At 38.1% G+C, this 15,309-nt stretch overlaps 2 protein-coding genes across 2 annotated transcripts; one reads left to right on the top strand and one right to left on the bottom strand.

The window, feature by feature from the left end:
* The first annotated feature begins 2,633 nt into the window (after positions 1 to 2,633).
* LOC112189789 (trimethyltridecatetraene synthase) lies at positions 2,634 to 4,690 on the top strand. The gene is made up of 2 exons (XM_024329144.2): positions 2,634 to 3,557; positions 3,878 to 4,690. The coding sequence occupies exons 1-2, from the start codon at positions 2,661 to 2,663 to the stop codon at positions 4,505 to 4,507; spliced, it is 1,527 nt and encodes a 508-aa protein (XP_024184912.1). The 5' UTR covers positions 2,634 to 2,660; the 3' UTR covers positions 4,508 to 4,690.
* Positions 4,691 to 8,059: 3,369 nt separating this feature from the next.
* On the bottom strand, positions 8,060 to 10,153 carry LOC112186706 (putative receptor-like protein kinase At1g72540). The gene is made up of 4 exons (XM_024325206.2): positions 9,567 to 10,153; positions 9,332 to 9,467; positions 8,955 to 9,215; positions 8,060 to 8,862 (listed from the first exon to the last, which is right to left on the bottom strand). The coding sequence occupies exons 1-4, from the start codon at positions 9,954 to 9,956 to the stop codon at positions 8,297 to 8,299; spliced, it is 1,353 nt and encodes a 450-aa protein (XP_024180974.1). The 5' UTR covers positions 9,957 to 10,153; the 3' UTR covers positions 8,060 to 8,296.
* Positions 10,154 to 15,309: the final 5,156 nt, after the last annotated feature.

Below are 15,309 nucleotides of genomic sequence, written 5' to 3'. Positions count from 1 at the left end.
ATAATGTTTAGGGCAAAGTTTAAGCCCAATTTCTATGTTTAAATAAAGTTTTCGAATTCTATAATTGTGATTCTAAGTTGCTTATGTGAGTTTGTTCGATTAAATTTGCTTTACAGAAAACTTTTATATGTTTATCTTATTTGGGTCGACACTTATAGGATTTGCATGTAATTGGTGCTAGGTTTAAGAACATGAAATCGACTTGTCGTTTTGTGTAACTTGAATCAAAAGTAGTAAAGGTTCTGGACAAGAATCGAATTTAATTGAAGAGGATTGCAATTAGGTGGACTTTTCCATAACTAAGTTGTACACTTGAGTTGATAGCCTTTCTCTATGTCTAATGCGTTGAACATGTCATGATTGACTAGCTTTCTAGGGCTTGATTGCATGTTTGATAGGATTAATCTAGGTGCTTTCGCTTAGGTTAATTAGCATTGAAAAGTAAAATATGGGAAACCATTTGCTTTCGAATGTTTCACATGATCAACTCCTCTCTCATAACTTGGAAGAACAATTATAGGGTTTGAATCGAATTTGATTACATGGAATTGGTTTTGATCTTTGTTCCTTGCGTTCCACCCCTGTATATATGTTTTTACATTTTCTTTATTTTATTTATTTTAATTTTAATTTTAAGAATCCTAAACCCCCCCTTATTTGTGTTTACTTGTATATATTTATTCTTTATTTTATTTTTGTAAATAATACTTTATTATTTTAATTCTTTATTTGTTTATACAATTGTATATATTTATATTCTTTATTTTATTTTTGTAAATAATACTTTTCTTTATTTGTTACACAATTACAGGTGTACCCTCAATCCCCGGATAGAACGATCCCTACTTACTTATACTACTAACGATATTTTCAGGGTTAAATTATGCGCTTGCTTTGAGCGCATCAGAGATTAATCAGATTATTAGTCAATAGACGACCTGAGCAAGACTTCGAGATATCCACCAACCCCGGGTCCCCGGCACAGATGATGATGCCTCCTGAAGCAGAGATAAACGAATCATCAGAACCTCGCAACTTTCATCAAATTTTATGAGAAAGGATGACCAGCACGTGGTACGTGCAGTTGCACGGCCGTGCACTGAAGACCCTCCGCTATGAGAAAGGATGATAATAAGTTAATCTGGTAGCTGAGAGGAACTGTGGATATCTGGCATTTCCAAACTAAGCAGAAACAGTCGGTTTAATTCTTGTTTTGTCCGAAAAGCAAACTCGGCTACTCTTCGATAATGCCCAGGTTTGTATCCCACTGCCCAAGTCGTGGAATTAACTTGACCGAGCACTGATAAGTGTTCTAGGACGAGGATCATCATCGGATAAAAGCCGCCGGTGACAACAGCCGCTTCGGCATCCGAAACCAACCAAAACACGATTGATGCTCCAAACAGATTTATCACGGCTCCAACTTACTTCCTAATCTTAACACCATAATTCAACAACTTAACAGAATCGATAACCAGAGAGCTGTCCAATACAATCAAACCATACCAAACTCAATTCCAAACTTACGATCACTAACACAAGAACATTTCCCACCCCGACAGCAGGACCCCTGCCTTCCCTCCACCGGCAACACCACTGCCACCTCCTTCACTCCAAAGCGCTAGCCGTCCCGCAAATCTCCCATCATCTCCGTCGGGCCGGCGAGGAACGTCGCCCACCTCCAGAACAGATGCGAACCGCGCAACCCAGATCGGATTCAATCGACCCGATCTGAGCATGGTGAATCCCAGCCACGCCGCCACACTGTAATCACCACCCGGTGACCTCGAATCCGGCAACAACCACTCGAACCACCCTGGAGCAGTCCGTGCACCACTCTGGGGTAAAACGACCCCCACCACTCCTGCCCGCCATTCACCATTCACTTTTTTACCCATATCTCTTCCTTAACTTTGAAAACTCTTGCAGGTAACCGGTTGACACAAATGGGCGGTCATGATTGCTGCAATTAATTGGACGGACAGAAATAGTGCTGATGTGGACGAGCACTCCATGCTCGGAGCATGGCAGAATTTCCGCTTCAAAAGAGGGATTCATAAACTACCTGTTCATCGACTGAAATGTCTACTTAAAAAATTAAAAATAAATCTAATAAGATAGCTTTTTCTGTTCTTGTTTTAATAATTAAGCAAGACCACGTTGCAATGCAGCTCACGTGTATGGGTAAAATAAAAAAATTAATATAATAACAAATCTCATATGTATGGATGCAAGTGATCTATGGTCTATGTTAAAAACTACAGTCACTACACTATGATTATTCAAATTGAGAGTCATAAACCCAGTCGGTATCAAACTTAATCAAGAGTGAGTGACATATAGAGATGCTTAAAAGAGGTAATTCTTTAATGGAAAACTAGAGATGCTTAAGGACGACTTGGGTTCAAAAAAAAGGACAACTTGGGTAATTAATTAATCATAAACCCAGTTGGTAATGGTACCTGACTTGGGAACAACGACAAACTTCAACAGTGTCATATTACAGAGGAGACAAAAGGCAACGACTTTGTACCAAGTTCCTTGGATTATAAATGATCACAACTTCAAAACTTCACTACTTCGATACTCCACCCCACAAAGGCACAAAACCACCACAACACACTTTGCCAAAAAAGAAAAAAACCACCACAACACCAAACATGGAAGGCACTGCTTGGGTTTCATATGCCGCGGCGTGGCTGGGAGTTCTAGCCCTCCTCCTCCTCGGCCTCCGCCTCCGCAGCCGCAAGCTCAATTTACCACCTGGACCAAAGCCCTGGCCAATCATTGGGAACCTCAACCTCATGGGCAATCTTCCCCATCGTTCACTCCACGAACTTTCCCAAAAGCACGGCCCCATCATGCAGCTCCGGTTCGGGTCCTTCCCCGTCGTCGTGGGCTCCTCAGCCGAAATGGCCGAAGCCTTCCTTAAAACCCATGATGTCGCAGTTGCTGACCGGCCCAAACTCGCTGCGGGCAAATATACCACTTACAACTACTCCAACATCACTTGGTCTCCTTACGGACCGTATTGGCGGCAAGCACGTAAAATGTGCATAATGGAGCTTTTCAGTGCTAAGCGCCTGGAGTCCTATGAATACATTAGAAAAGAAGAAATGAATGCATTGCTTAGAGGCCTATACAAGTCCTCCAACACCAACATCCTGTTGAAAGACCATCTTTCGGACTTGAGTCTAAATGTTATAAGCCGAATGGTGCTTGGAAAGAAGTACACAGACGAGTCCGAAAACGCGATTGTGACTCCTGATGAGTTCAAGAAAATGCTTGATGAGCTGTTCTTGCTGACCGGCGTGTTGAACATTGGTGACTCAATACCTTGGCTTAATTTCTTGGATTTGCAAGGGTACATAAAGAGAATGAAGGCTTTGAGCAAGAAGTTCGATAGGTTTCTGGAGCATGTGTTGGATGAACATATTTCAAATAGCAAGGCTCCTGACTTTGTTGCAAAAGATATGGTCGATGTGCTGTTGCAACTTGCTGCTGATCCTAACCTTGAAGTCAAGCTTGAAAGGCATGGGGTCAAGGCATTTAGCCAGGTATGATTAGTCCCTTTGTGCAATAATACTATTCAACAAATTAACTTTTACCAAGATATAATCGCTGAAATAATATGAGACATGTTGTTAGAAATGTTAGTTTGATTCAACCCCTGATAACTGAACTCCAAGCTTTTGAGGTTTAGTGGTTGTCTAACTTGGTATGGTATCTGAGTCTTATTAATTAGTAGAAGGTCTAAACTTGAAACCTCCAATCCTCACTTCCACTTCTGTCTGGGTAGAGTTGATCCAGATAAGCACTGCCATGAGTTGAATTTTGGGATTTGTTTTACCATTTCTGACGTCATTGATGCTTTTAGGACCTACTTGCTGGTGGAACAGAGAGCTCAGCCATGACCGTAGAATGGGGAATGTCGGAGGTCCTAAGGAAGCCAGAGATTTTTAAGAAGGCGACAGAGGAGCTAGACAGGGTGATTGGAAGAGAGAGATGGATTGAAGAGAAGGACATTGTCAACTTACCGTACATTGATGCCATTGCTAAAGAAACAATGAGGTTGCACCCTGTGGCACCCTTGTTGGTACCGAGACTAGCCCGTGAAGATTGCCAAGTTGCTGGGTATGACATTACTAAGGGCACCAGAGTCATAGTAAGCATATGGGCCATAGGAAGAGACCCTAAATATTGGGACAATCCCCTTGAGTTTTTCCCTGAGAGGTTTCTTGGAAAAGGTATCGATGTCAAAGGCCAAGACTTCGTGCTATTGCCTTTTGGGTCAGGCAGGAGGATGTGCCCTGGCTACAGTCTTGGCCACAAGCTGATTCAGTCAAGTATTGCAAATCTCTTGCATGGATTTAACTGGAGATTTCCTGACAATATGAATAAAGAGGATTTGAGTATGGAGGAAATTTTCGGGCTTTCAACACCAAGGAAGTTTCCCCTCATTGCAGTCACCGAGCCTCGTCTTCCAGCTCATCTTTACTCAATGTGATCAAGCCTTGGCTTGAGGCATTGAGCTACTCCCCTTCAAAAAAATCAGTACTGGGATTCCAGCTTCTACTACAAGTTTGCTTGTCTTGTGCATTAAGTGTCAGCATTAGTTTGCTATATGGCTTCATAACTATGCCACCAAGAGTGTTGTGTGTGATCAAATCCAAAAGCTATCATTGGAATTTCTTTCTTTGAATTGTGTAATTGGACTATCTAGTCAACAGAGTTTGAGTGAAACCTAAATAAAACTATTATTGATAGAAGTATATCTACGATTCCAAAGCTATGAACACTGATTGATTCACTATCTATATTGAACAACAGAAATTTATGATAATCCTCAATCACAAAAGACATTAACTACAACTTCAGAGTGTTACCTTAATTTTGCTTCATGCCTTGATTTAAATCATTGGCCATCATAAACCACCCTGCAAAAGCATTCAAATTTTCTTTCCAAGGTTATGATGGAACAAATTGCTTTCGTCCTTAAAATGGTTCCTGTAGAAATTCGCAGATGATCATGACCAAACTGCAGAATGATCATGATCTTCAACTCACACAGACCTAATATCAACTAAATCAACAAAAAAGTCACAGCTCAGTAATTTTACCAGAGGGCATTATTGGAAGATCGGACAGAAAACGAAATCCACCAGAGAATAAATTTCATCCCATTAGAAGAAAACAGATGTAGCTTAGTAATACAAATTGCTATTTCTACTCTTCTGGTTCTTCAAAGCCACCCCGTCATACATTCATAAGCGTACGTGCTCATCATTTGACAAACCATACATGTTGGAGTTGCAGACACGTACAGTAAGTGGGCCTAGCTGGAAGCTGTTTTTGGATTCGACGGACCACATACGACAGCCCAGGCCCAACTATCATACCTTCATCGCCAGCCCTAAACCACGGTCATGAAATTAATAACCGGTGAGTTTTATAGGTAAATAATATTTTTTTTTCCGATGGAAATATCATTGAATAATAACGAACTTACAACAAATGGGGTGTTGAGAGTGATTAAATTAATAGCAAACTAAGGTGTGGTTATTGTCACCCTATTAACTAATTTGTTTACTCCACATTCTCTTCTCACCTTACACATTTTTTTAATTTCATGTTTACTTTGTTCATCCATTTACAGAATCCAAAATACGATTTTTCAGTATAGGGTTTAACTTGAAATTTTTTTCTATTTGGCTTCCTCCACGTCTCTCTCAGTTGTTTTTGGCTTCCTCGTCTCTCTCAATCAATCTCATGAAGTCTTAGTCAATCAGTCTCACCGGCTTTAACAATGAGACTGATTGACTTAGAAAGATTAAGAAAGATGTTTAAGTACATACTCTATAGGGGGTAATAAGAAAAATTTCTTGTAGTTTTTAATAAGATATTGTCCTTTATTGTTTCATATTAGGATATTTTTGTATTTTAATAAATTATAAACTTGTCGAATGAACAAAATAATTCTTAGGGTCGCATTAGTTGCACCCTTACTTAAAACCTTGTTCATTATTACGGAGAGGGACAATTTGAGACTAAAGAAAGAATACCACTGCCCCAACTACAAAAGCGATATGAATTGATCGAAAATATCATAAGAAATATATTAGTTGACTTCCTAATTCCAAGAGTTAAATTTGCAACTTATAACTTTCAATAAGACAATTTTTGTTCCATGAAATTTAGTTAATATTTGCATTTTTTTTCTTTATGAAATGTATTTTTTTTTTCTTCTAACAAAAAATAAAGAAATGTACTTTTTTTTTTTGTCAAATTGTCAATTCGGCAATGTAACCCACGGATCGAAGAACTAATTTGGACAAATATGAACATTTATTTTTCTTATTATGGGTTCTTTGAATTCATTAGATAGCACACAAAACATAAATTTAGACCTGGACGAGCATTTTACAATAGGAGAGACTGTAGTCACTTTACCTCCGGCCGAAACTCGGCAATTCTCAACCCTAATTTCAAACTACACTCGAGTCTTTTGTTTAATCATTTCAGTGAGAAGCAAGCAAAGAAGTCAGTTTACTCTGTTTCTAGTTTCTACCAAGTACTAATTACTAGCATTTATTGGCAGTAAAGTCCTAGAGGATTTGACTCTCAAGATCAAATGTAACCTTCTTCTAAAAGACACTCATTTCAATTTCTGCATTGGTTGGAGGACTCTTATCTTCAATTCTTCATATTGAGTTTATTTAGACATTGTTAGCCCTTTTGGAATTGTGACATGAATCACATGATTGATGTGAATCAACTGCTATCGATGAATACGAGAGAAAAATCAAAGAAATTTAACTTCAAATGGAAGACTATCAACCATGCATCTTAGGATTCTTAGCTCCACGAAACGGGTAAAAAGAAATCATACTGCTTGATGAGAAGCAATGTCATGAACTTGACTGTTAAACAGTGATCACCATTTGAGTCAATCATCCGTGATTGGCTCCATATTGAGGTGCATGACATATGAGTTGATATATTACTTGGGTAGGAAGGAACATCACAGTGACTGAGAAGAAGAACATCTTTTCTAATATATTGAGACGAGTAACAGGAAGAACAATACAAAATTTCATAGACTTTCTTTATAAACTGAAGAGTGAGGAGTCCTACATTAGAAAAGCAATTGAAGAAGAAAATTTTTAATGTGGGTGATTTACTACTAACGGTCTCAAGCCTCTTGGATAAAAACCCTACACCTAGAAATGATTTAGGAACAACAATATTAGTGCGCCCGAACCATTTAGCAATGGACCACGTACGTTAGCATGTCAATTGCTTCACAAAAACTAGTGGCAGCAAATTAATGGAATTTTGTTTTACATTACGGCATTTTATCTTCAAGCTAAATGAAGTTTCCATCTTTCCTACTCTCATTTTGGTAATCTTTGCATTGCATTTTCGTAATTCAATCCCTTATCTAACCATAGTTGGTCAAATTGTCCAACTGTCTTCTGTGTTTATACTTGAAATGGAGAGATTATTCTGGATCGCACTAGACATGGGGCTCATGTGGTGTTTATTGAAGTCATAGGCAACAGCAACTTCAAGTCTTATCTAAATTCTAATTAAGGATCGGGTGCAAAGGATTTGGGTGGGGTTTGGTGCAAAGGGTGGAATGGGGGCTGGCCCTGAAGAATATTAGCTAGGATTATTCCAAGTCTAGCTACCGAAGATTTTGTCACACTTTCCACAATTAAGAAGTAACATATGTCCTCTGACTCTGTTGGGTGCGTTGTTCAAACGTTTGATTTCATGAGCAATGCCGTTTGTGCCGATTTTGAAACACAAGATAGAGTTAGTGGAGAATGACTTGGAATACTTCCATTCCAGAAAGTAAATAGTATACCAAGTTACCAACATGATCTTCCATAAAATTGTAGAGCATGTCAACATTCATTGTTTCAATGACCTCATAGTTTGAAACAGATCATCTGAAATATTTATTCAGAAGACCATGCTTTGGCTAATGTCAAATTTAATCATGGCTTGTACGTAAAGCAAAATCTCATACACATTTGAAAATGGAATTGTCTCTCTGGTTGTCACAAATGACTTGTATTTGCTTGTAAAAGTTACAAAATCTCTAAACCCAAAAGCTCCACTATGAACAGCATACACAACAAAAGTTACAGGAAAAAAAAAATCTAAATGAAATCCAAAAGTATAATGTATATATTGTTTTCTATTTCTCTGTTTTTTTTCTTTTTCTGAGAGGACTATCTGATCAAAGTCGTGTTATTGCATGCATTCTTTGCCTAATTGCCTCCATTGCTCATCTGGGAGAGTATAAACCAGTTCCGAGAACTTTGTATAGAGCAGTATCCGAAAAGATAGTACTAGACTTCAGTGGCTTAATCCGATGCTTATGCCTCTGACCTTTTCGTCTCCGGTGGCTGCCCTTCAATTTCTCCAACCCTCCCTCTTTTACTTCACCTTTGTTGTCATTTTTTACCTTATCATGACACCCAATTTGACCTTCTTTTCCTGATTCAGTTGGAACAACATACACAAAGGGTCCGATTGGTATGTCATTCAAGTTCATTAGAGGCTCTAAGGTCTTGACCACAGTGCTCATTGTTGGTCTAGACTTGGGGTTATGACTCAGGCACTGATGAGCCAATGCAGCCGCCTTTTTAGCCCCTTCGGTAGAGTACTGACCCTCGAGTCTTTGGTCCATCACACGGTCAAGTTTGTGCGAGTCCTTCAAAAATGGCTTGGCCCACTCCACTAGGTTCTGTTCTCTAAAAGTACGGCTCTCATCCATGGATCTTCTACCTGTTAGAAGCTCTAAAAGAACTACACCGAAGCTATAGACGTCGCTCATTGTTGTTAAATGACCTGAAAACAAGCACATGAATAGTGAGTGAATATTCATTTTGGATATTTTCAACAGTACTAAATGCTGACATGATGTAACAGTTGATGTTTACCTGTCGTGATGTATTCTGGAGCTGCATAGCCATGAGTACCCATGACATGCGTTGTGACATGTGTTTCACCGCCTTCCGGGCCATCTATAGCTAGACCGAAATCAGAGAGCTTAGCTGTGTAATCACAGTCTAGTAGGATATTTGAAGCCTTGAAATCTCTATATATGACTGGCTTTTCTTCCTCATGGAGGAAACTGAGGCCTTTAGCAGCTCCAATTGCTATTTTGACTCTTGTCAACCAAGGCAAGGTTCCAGAATAACCTGCATTAACGAACAAACGAACAAATTGTTAGATTTTCTGATCCTGCAAACAAGATATGAAATCCCATATCAATAACTTTTGTGATTGCTTCAGAAGCAATAAGAATGATACTTACATTTGAATAGTTTGTTGTCTAAGTTGCCTCTCTCCATGTATTCATAGACGAGAAGCCTATGTTCATCTTCACAGCAGTACCCAATCAAGTTCACAAGATTAGGGTGCTTCAATTGCCCAAGAAAAACCACTTCAGCCTACAATACAAAATTGTTTGAAAATTTAGTTAGCATTTTTTAATAGCTTAAGAAGCAATCATATAAGTGTTCGAAATGATTTTGCATGAAAAAGCTTACCAGCCACTCTCTATGACCTTGCGTGCCATCCAAATCCAAAACCTTAACAGCTACAGGTTGAGCTTCCAAGCCAGGCCTAAACCTGTCATCAACAAACCCTTTGTACACTTTCCCGAACCCGCCTTCTCCAAGATAATTGCTCTTAGAAAAGCTTTGAGTGATCTTTTCGAGCTCATTGTGGGCAAAGATATGAAGATTTGATCCGATAAGCGAATTTGATATGTCACTCAGGACAGTGCAGATTGATGAATTGCTCACATCCGAAAGTGACAATCTACGCGAAATAGTGATCTCTTTGGATGATAACTGGGATTTATGTTCTGATGTCTGGCTTTTGGCCTTGAAACAAGCAGGTGTGAAGAAGTTGGTGGCTAGTTTTTTGAACCTCATATCGTTTGCTGAGGCTGTGCTGTCCCGAACGTATGGTTTGGTTTAGAGAAGGACTTGGGGGTTAATATAGGTTGGTTCAGATGACTACAAAAAAGAAGTCAACAATACAATGATAACTAGTTTCTTAATATTCCATTTTGGCTGATATTCATGTCTTTATACAGTTATCGAAATCTTCTGGCTTCAGAGGAGAGGACCATGTTTAAGAATCTCTTAAAGTAATGTGCAGACATCGGTCCCTCCAAGACTTTGAAGACTTAATACTGCAGAGAACTCTTTTGGTTTGTTCATATTATGACGACCAAGTCTTCCAGAGCTTTATGCATATGTTTTGATTACGTGGAATGGAATGAATTTCTCAGTAGGTTCTAGTGTTGGTCTTTGGAGGACCTCTAAACTAGTAAATTTTCTTGGGTTAGCCCCGTTCAAATTGGAAATATGTGTGCCCTCATTTCCCTTCCATGTTTTGCACTGAATCTATGCGAAAATTTTGGAGTAGCGATGTTAATAGCCTCTTGATTTAGGTTAATTATTCTCAAATTGGAGAATCTAAAATTCCACATCAATGGGTCATAGTTATATGTATAATGTTAAGGCCCAGTTTGGGATAGATTTTAGACTTGCTTTTGAGATAGATTCTGCTTTTGGGCATAATGTATAGTGTTTGGTAAATTTTATAGAAGCTGCTTTTAGGCTAAATTGATTCTCATGGAAGCTAAAAGTGAGAAGCACCTTCGGAGTAGCTTTTGGATTCTGATTCTGGGGAAAACACGGAGTGAACAGTGTTTGTTTAATGAAATTTACGAAATGACGAATAATGTCCTCATCCTTTTGTAACAATTACATTGCCAATAGGGTTTTCTCTCTTTCTCTCTTAACACACTGGGACGCGGGTTGCCGTCAACACATAGGAGAGAGCTCGATCGGTGCTCCAACAACTCTCGAGAGATCGTTCTGCGCTCCAAGATCGCTCTGTCACCACCTCTATCTCTCTCTCTCTCTCTCTCTCTATCTGGGCTGCCGTCAAGATATCTTCCAAGATCGATCTGTGCTCCAACATCTTCAAAGATCGATCTGTTCTCCAACATCTTCTCACTGTAAGTCCTCCTTCTCCATCTCTCCCCAAATTTATAGTATGTTGATGAAACTGAATCGATTTGCTGCTCTTCTTATTTTCTCCTCTAAAGTTCTTACTTTTCTCTATATACATCCCCTGCAGAACAAGCAGTCACAGATCGAAACAAGAGCTGCGGCCCTGTTTCTCTAGTTGGTCGATTTGTAGTATTCTGGGTACTAAATTTCGGCAGGCAGAGATAGGGTAAGATTCAGTCTTTCAATTCAACTCCAGTCCCCCCACATATTTCATAGTTTGATTTCGTTTCTGGGCCTCTATGATGCTACATGGGAATTTTTTTTTCACTCTTTCAATTCAATTCCAGTTTCTCCACAATTTCATAGTTTGATAATTTTCTGGGCTTATGATGCTACCTGGGATTTTTTTTTTTTTTTAGTGTTCCAGTGTTCTTATTCTGAATAGCAGTATTTCTGATCATTACATTATAAGCTATTGTTCTCCAGTTTTCCTATCTTTTGTGAAAATTCACAAGGTGTCATCCTAAAACTCTTTCATCAAATCATTCAAACATCAACATCATTATACTTGCATATTTATCTGAAGTGCCTGCCACGATTGCTTCTTATCCACCTACTGCACACTGTTGATATAACTCCTTGTGAATTGGACCGAATAGTGCTCCCCATTAGAATTTGATAGCTATGGTGTTGCAGAGATACAAAGATAGGTCATTCTTAGAGTGTTTGAGAAGAACATCATGGATTCCTGCAAATTAATGGGAAATTATGTACATTTCCTTTTTCTTTCTTGGGTTTCTATGGAAGCATATCAATTTTTCAAGTGGGGGATTTTTCTACGAGGGAAAGCTTTTCGTGAGCTTTTGTACCCATCTCTTGTTGATATGGCATAATCCCAAATGACATTTCTCAAGCTTTTCTTTACTGGGAATTAGTCCTAATTGATATTCTGCTCTTAATACCTTTCATTCTGTCATTGTATCGCTTTTGAACGTAGGTTACATGGTTTGTAGGATTAATATATTCGAAAGATTTTTGCATTCTTTTCTGGTTCAAATAATTCCTTGCAACTTTGATGTGAGAGGCACTCTACCAAAGACTAAATAGGAATAAGATGGCATAAGTGACTGACTGATGATACTGTTCTTATTCTCAATAGGAATATCTCGGTTATGTATCATGGACCACAATATTCGAATTATATTCAGGCATATTAGCAGTATTTCTGATCATTACATTAGAAGCTACTGTTCTAGGTTGTCAAATTACAGTCTTACTCATACATTGCTCTGCATATAGTACATAAGTTGTTATTTACCCCCCAGACCAGTGCAGTAATTAGCAATTCATTAGAGATATATTTATTGTTTGTATTTGCTGGAAATCTTTGTAATCAATATTATTATAAGTAACTAGCTTCTCTTGTCTTCTTCTTTTGTAGATCAATCCAGAGTATCGCAAATTTCGTGAAGACAACAATGAAGAGATGGAAGACAATGCATATAAAGAAGATGGTCCGGGAAGACAAGAAATGGAGATGTTAAGAAATACAATTGCACAAAGTCTAATGAATGCATCTACTTAGCATTTAGTTGCAAAGTTGTATTGACTTTAATACAATTTGTGTAGTGTTTCCCGTATACCATGATGGGGGCATGTTTTGTGTAATATTCTCAACTCATTTGTATAATATTTAAGGGTTTAATGTAATCTTTTATTTGATCGAAGCAATATATAAGCAAACAAATTACAAAAAACTAAAATTGTTTATATAATTTGTAGAATTAATATACATATTGAGATAAAAGTGATGAATTGATAATTTAAACTAGTGTACAAGGACAATACATGAGAAATTATTTAATTTGGTATAGTTACATAATCATAAAACAAAGTTATGTAGTTTAGTAGCATCTTTTATCATCTATGCCTATTTTGGTAATTATACCAAACCAAAGCACTTTTTACTTACAATTTACCAAACACTCAGAAATTGCTTTTGGTTCACACAGCACTTTTAAAAACAGTTTACCAAACACATCAGCTGCTTCTTCTCGCAGCAATATCAGAAGTGATTCTTCTCGCAGCAACATCAGAAGTGCTTCTTCTCGCAGCACAGCAATCCCAAACTGGGCCTAAGTCTCGCCACCAATTAGTAATCGAGTTAGATTAGGAATAGCAATGGGACGGGTTGGAGATGTGAATCACAATATTTGAGGTCATTCTCCACCCTCATTCCCGCCCCACCCCCAATAAAAATATATTCTCCATCCCCACTCCAAACCTGTCTCAAATCCCCAATAAGAATTTAATAAATAAAATAATTTTTTTCTCATATTGTCTATTTTACAATCAAAATCTACAACAAATAAAATTAAAACATAATTAAATTCATAAATTATAATTCAGTGAGACAGTGACTGCAAAAGTCAAAACATCATTAAAGCGAAAGTGTAGCCATTAAAGTAAAGTAGTAAATGTAAATATTTGTGATTTATATTATAAAAAATAGATTTATATATATAGATAAAAATTAAATATATATGTATATATTATTGGAGCGGGTTTGGGGATGGGGATCACAATATCATCCCCGCTCCATCCCCAATCTTAGATAACCGGGGATTGGGGATCCCCATCCCCATTCCTCATTTGTCTCCAAATTCTTCTCCCATTAGGGGCTGGTATCCAACAGAGCTCCGCCCCGCTGGGAATTTTTGTCATCCCTAAGTTAGATGCTCTGATCCGAATATGAGTGACATCAACTAAAAGAAAATTTAATTTTAATAATATGACAATATTTCATTGATTTACACCTCGTTCTAAAATCTGGCACCTAATAAATCATTGTTTGTTCTGTCTCATCGCTTAGAGACTAAAAATTGAGAAAGGTTCGGGTAGCTCTAGTATTATTGCAATCGCAATCATCTTGTAGATGATAAAGACCATATTTTGGTTACAACAAACACGATGTGCAAATGTAAATTCAATGGGTAAACGGAGGGAAAGAAAGAACGATTCATATCCATCAACTTTGCTCAAAGTTGAGTCGGACTGCCTATGAAATTGAGACAGTCACAAAGTTACTTCAAGGGTTGTAACCAAGAAGATCAAGTCATTGGTCAACCTTCACTTTCCAAGTAGTTGCTATTGAAAACCCTTTTTTGGTCCGTGAGACGAGTTGATGCAGACGAATGTGGAATACTTTACTGCGATGGCCAGCAAACACGCTGCCGAAAATTATAGCTATCGTTCAAAGAATTCCGTTCTTCTTAAGGGCATTCTTCGGAAAGCACTAATATGTACTTCTATAACCTGAAGACTAACTGCAATGCTAAACGCAGTTAAAGCGCGAAAAAGTGCTTTCTAAATCCAATGTTTCTAAAAAACTATCAAGACCGAATTTTTTTTCCGACGTCTACTGACGGCTTTTCTAGGAGCAACCTTAAACAAGCTCTACCGCATTCTTCCTTGTCAATGATTTAAGCCAGGAATTACATTCCCTTTTTCTTTTTCTTTTTTTTTTGGAGAATATGATGTCAAGTCTTTTATAGAACCAAACATGACCTACCCGCAAGGGCCACGTCAATATTAAGCCATGCTAAGCTACCCACAAGCATTGCATCACCATAGTAATAAGCACCGAGAACCAAGACAATGAAAGGGCAGAGGAAGAAGACCGCCCTAATTTATTCAACGAAACTGGGACCACCCTGCGTAGAGGAGGCATCCCAGGATTCAACGAAACCGGGACCACCCTACGCAGGACTTCCATTCTTAAAAAGTGAAACTGGGAAAATAACCACACAAAATTCCACAATATCTTTAAAATGATTACACTGTAGACAGCTATAAGATGGATTTGCTTGTCTAATGGGGCACATCACATCCATATTGAAAAAAAAAATCCTCCTCCACATGACATGAAAAGGATAGATCACATACAAGGAAACCAATCAGATATAATCCTTCCATTGATATTGATACTTGGACTAAACCTTGTTACGATCGCCATCAGAGAATGCCAAGAAATTATAATGCCTCTAATAAGGGTTTCATAGAAACCTTGTTACCATCTACCACAGAGACCAAATAAAGAATGCAACAAAAGCAACATTAGGATGCCGGCTGCTGATGGCATGATAGTTTACAGAAACAATAAAAGTGCAAGGAAATTCAGTATTTAATGAATTGATCGTAAATTATAAGCCACAAACAATCTAGATCCTCTACTTTTACATGTTTCCAGCTTTTAATCCCA

This window comes from Rosa chinensis, chromosome 2 (genome assembly GCF_002994745.2).
Source record: "Rosa chinensis cultivar Old Blush chromosome 2, RchiOBHm-V2, whole genome shotgun sequence".
Classification (NCBI taxonomy): Eukaryota; Viridiplantae; Streptophyta; class Magnoliopsida; order Rosales; family Rosaceae; genus Rosa; species Rosa chinensis.
The sequence above is the reverse complement of the archived record's forward strand: the minus strand, read 5'-3'. Positions and strand labels throughout refer to the sequence as shown.

Coding starts and splice junctions, on each gene's coding strand:
- LOC112189789 (XM_024329144.2), top strand. CDS start 2,661: ATGGAAGGCACTGCTTGGGTTTCATATGCCGCGGCGTGGCTGGGAGTT. Junction 3,558..3,877: donor GGGTCAAGGCATTTAGCCAG/GTATGATTAGTC, acceptor TGATGCTTTTAG/GACCTACTTGCTGGTGGAAC.
- LOC112186706 (XM_024325206.2), bottom strand. CDS start 9,956: ATGAGGTTCAAAAAACTAGCCACCAACTTCTTCACACCTGCTTGTTTC. Junction 9,216..9,331: donor AGACAACAAACTATTCAAAT/GTAAGTATCATT, acceptor TCGTTAATGCAG/GTTATTCTGGAACCTTGCCT. Junction 8,863..8,954: donor TCCAGAATACATCACGACAG/GTAAACATCAAC, acceptor GCTTGTTTTCAG/GTCATTTAACAACAATGAGC.